Below are 4,143 nucleotides of genomic sequence, written 5' to 3' on the forward strand. Positions count from 1 at the left end.
ACTCCGTCTCAAAAAAAAAAGAAGAATGGTGTGGTATAGTTCATGGGTGTTAGGGAAAACACAATCTTCTGAATTCATTTACACAAATAACACATATAAAATAAAAACAAATATTTTTATTGAACAGTAACTGGATATCTAGCAACTTAAATTTATTTTAAGGAAAGCTTAAAAGAATTTTTAAAACAATTTAAACTCATAAAACAACTCAGAGAACTTTAAACAATGCATGGATGTCAAATTTTAAGTAAAGCTTAAAACAATTTTTAAAACAATTTAAACTCATAAAACAACTCAGAGGACTTTAAACAATGCATGGATGTCAAAGAGGATTTTTCTAACAACTATATCAAATGGTTATATGTAAGTATAAAACAATTTTTATTGCAACAATTTTTAAAACAATTTAAATTCATAAAACAGCTGAATTTTAAGTAATACATGGATGTCAAATAGAATTTTTCTAACAGCTATATCAAATGGTTATATAAACAATTTTTATTGCAACTTATTCTTAAAAGTTAATTAAAACACATTTTTTCAAATATGAGACATGTTTATATTCCTAGTTGGCATCTTATAGTAGATGTTTGTCCCAGGAGGACTTCCTGGAATGCAATGCTGTGGGAGTTCCCAACCATAAAATTTCAGGAAAATTTAATGTGCAGAGTAAACAATGTCATGTGATTAAATTCAACTTAGTTCTTATCAACTTCAGTTCTTATCAACTTCAAATTAACCAATACTATTAACGTATGGATTCAGAAAATGCAGATAATCCCAAGTTATTTGCTCTGAGGGATTGAATTACCTGGGTAGTAATTCATCTACACACTACTCTTGTTTTCCTTTTCTGAGGCTGTGTGTGTGTGTGTGTGTGTGTGTTAGGAATTAATCTAAATACTACTTCTCTTTCCTTTTCTGAGACTGTGTGTGTGTTCGTGTGTGTGTGGCCAAGTGTCAGTATTCAAAGAACAAAACTATGGTTTGCTTTATTTTACCCCTAAAGAATAAACACCTTTATGAAACTTTCAACTCAATTGAAGAACTTGATCTTCAAAATAAATTGTTAAAAGATGAAAAAAGTAAAAAGGTAATAGTTTTCAGAATGTTAGAAATGAGTAGATACATCTAATAAGGCCATTAATATTTTCAACAAAATTAGGAAATTTTAGAGGTCAACTATAAGGGAACAAAGAAAAAGAAGCATAAATAAGTGTGTATGCACTCATGTAAGTGGTAACAGGTAACAAAAGAGGCATAAAGAAACAGAGGAAAGGAATGAGAGACAAAGAATGTGTGGAAGGAAGAAAAGGAAAGTAAGGAAGGAGATGGAAGAGATAGTTTTTAGCATATATTTGGAAAACTAGAAGACAAAAAGCAAATCTATTAATCTATTGACAATTCTAAATTAGTCAAACTGAATTTTAAAGTCCAGTGTGCTTAAGTGGCATCTAGCCGGACTGGATATGAGGCCTTCAAGATGGCAAGCACTGCCCTTGATCTTGGCCCTCCTCCTCAGATGTATCTGAGGTGCTGGAAGCCTCCTCCAACTCTTCATCTGGGAACTCAGCTCTATGATCTCTCCAGCCAGGGTGCTGACCTCTCTGTGACATCTGTTGCATGAGAAGCCGAAGCGTATAGCTGTCAAACATGCCAGTATGGTGCAAGCTATCTAAATCTCGTTCCTGTTTGTTCCTCTTAATCACATCTTTTAACCCAGTAAGCTCAGTGGCAGCTTCAGCTGTGGGTGTCCAGATCTTGACATCATGATCTAGGCCACTGGTCGCTAACATAGGTAGGTAAGGGTGGGGTTCAAGACAGTTTACTATACCTCCTCTGTCCCCCTCCATGTACTGGATGATCTGGCAAGATGATTTCTCCCAGAAGAAGATGTGCCCACAGTCACTACCGCTCACGACAAACTCACTCCTGGGGCCATAGAACTTAACATCTTTGATTGTGTCATTATTTCTGTGCCCCTTAAATCTCTTAACATATTGAGCACCATCACTGTGAGAGGGGTTGAAGATGTAAATATCTTCATCACTGTAGCTGGCCAGGAGCTCTGTGCCATCATGGCTGTACACAATGCTGGTGATGTTTGTTGAGTCATCACAATCAACCAGATGATGAGGAGTGAATTTCTTGAGTATTCCATTGTTTTCTTGCTCATCAATTCTCCTCTGGTCATAAATCCGTACAAACTGATCTTGTCCAGCCACTGCAAATTGGTAGGTATTGGCAGGACTCATAGAGATTGTATACAGTCCCACTCTCTTCCCCTTTTCTCTTGTTACCACAACTTTTGAAGCTGGCCGGTCTTGTCTGAGGTCAATGGTGAAGACAACGGCATCTTCACCTGAAGTGAGGAACTTATAAGGAGAGTCTGGCTCCAGAGCCAACTCGTGGGCAGCTCTCCTGTGCTGCACCACATGCTTAGTATTCTCGAAATATGATGCATTAATTAGTTCTGCTACCCGTACCTGCCCATCGTGACCACACGTGGCCAGTGTGGAATCACCACAGTTAGGAAGGAACTTAGCCTCGGTGACGTTAATTTCATGACCACTCTCAAAGTTCAGTACTGGCTGCTGCCGCACCCAGTCCCACACTGTCACCTTTAGGTTACCACCGCTAATGGCCAGCCGGGTACCACGCTGGTTAAAGCATACAGTAGTGACAGAACTGAAATGGCCTTCAAGACGATATTGCAGGCGGAAACGCTGCACAAAGGCTCTTGCCCCACAGGCCTCATAGACAAAGCGGGTACTTGAACCCAGCTGCCGCTGGCGAAGAGCAGTAACGACCTGCCAGCGAGGTCGAGGCAGGGCAGATGTCTCTGAGGAAATCCACTCCTCCAGCACCCGATTCTCCTCTAACAAACACTGGTCATGGTTGGCACCACCGCATTGTAGACATACCTGAGGCTGTTCCTCTTCCTCCTCCCCTCCCTCCGCTCTCTCCTCTCCTTCCTCCTCCCCTTCTCTCTCCTCTCCTTCCTCCTCCCCTTCTCTCTCCTCTCCTTCCTCCTCCTCTTCTCTCTCCTCCTCTCCCAATAAAGGGTAATAAAATAAGCTTGCACCAAGCATGAGGTAACGGTCAAAGTCCGCCACGCTCTCAGGTTCGAAGTCTTCACCTGAACTTTCTCTGTCAGTGCTTCGATTTTCTGTGCTGGCATCGTTCAGGGAACCACCATCCCCGGTATCACCGCCATCTTGGGTCGACGGCTCTGCGGCCGCCATTTCTATGTCTGAGAACGCCTCCGTCGCTGCCGCTGCTCCAGACTGCCCCTCTGGGCTGAGCAGGCTTTCAGTCCCTAAGTCTGGTAAATCATCTGTGCTGCCCTCTTGGTGGGACATCTTGAACAATGTTTGCTGTAGCTGTTCTAGAAAAGCAAACCCCTAAAAGCTCAAAGAAGAAAGCCGGCCTGCCCTGAAGTAGGTTAGCGGCAAAGAGACACTAACCTGATGGGCTAATGAGGGCGACAAACTAATCACGTCAGTACGGGAGCCCGTGAGGTTCAGAAGGCGTCGTACCTGCTCGTCTCTGACTGGCTAATGAGGGCGACAAACTAATCACGTCAGTACGGGAGCCCGTGAGGTTCAGAAGGCTTCTTACCTGCTAATGAGGGCGACAAACTAATCATGTCAGTACGGGAGCCTGTGAGGTTCAAAAGGCTTCTTATCTGCTCGTCTCTTAGCGGCATGCATCCAGACTGCTCTAATTTTTCCAGCCCCAGAGCCCCACCTCCATGAGGTCTTACACTGTGAGTCACTGTGGTTTTTTGAAGATTGAAACTTGCTGCACTTTGGAAAATGTTCTCATTAGAACGGTCACGCAGTAAATGCAAAGAACTCTGATACTCTTAGTCCTGCCACCAGACGGCAATATTTTGGCATGATAGTGAGGTCTGTACTATAGGTGTATCTTAAGCTAGACATAGGCTCTCAGATGAGGATGTATGTTTGATTAATTTAAGAAAATGATCCAAGGAAAGGCAGCGGACACCAAGGAAGAATGAAATCTCAGGTGAACTCTCCTCTAAGGATAGCTTCAGCATGATCCTCCTGGGGAACTCTGGAGAGTAAGTTATGTCTGAGTTATCCTTACACCAGTCAAGGGAGTGAACTTTCATACTCC

The 4,143-nt window shown here is 42.5% G+C and overlaps 1 protein-coding gene across 1 annotated transcript; it reads right to left on the reverse strand.

Annotated features, from left to right (window-relative positions):
- Positions 1 to 1,478: 1,478 nt before the first annotated feature.
- Positions 1,479 to 3,362, reverse strand: DCAF8L1 (DDB1 and CUL4 associated factor 8 like 1). The gene has a single exon (XM_032285827.1). The coding sequence runs from the start codon at positions 3,360 to 3,362 to the stop codon at positions 1,479 to 1,481; it is 1,884 nt and encodes a 627-aa protein (XP_032141718.1).
- Positions 3,363 to 4,143: the final 781 nt, after the last annotated feature.

The sequence above is a fragment of the Sapajus apella genome, unplaced genomic scaffold (genome assembly GCF_009761245.1).
Source record: "Sapajus apella isolate SASKATOON/1434 unplaced genomic scaffold, GSC_monkey_1.0 scaffold17, whole genome shotgun sequence".
Lineage (NCBI taxonomy): Eukaryota > Metazoa > Chordata > Mammalia > Primates > Cebidae > Sapajus > Sapajus apella.

Excerpts from the sequence above, each read along its gene's own strand:
- DCAF8L1 (XM_032285827.1), bottom strand. The coding sequence starts at position 3,362 with ATGTCCCACCAAGAGGGCAGCACAGATGATTTACCAGACTTAGGGACT.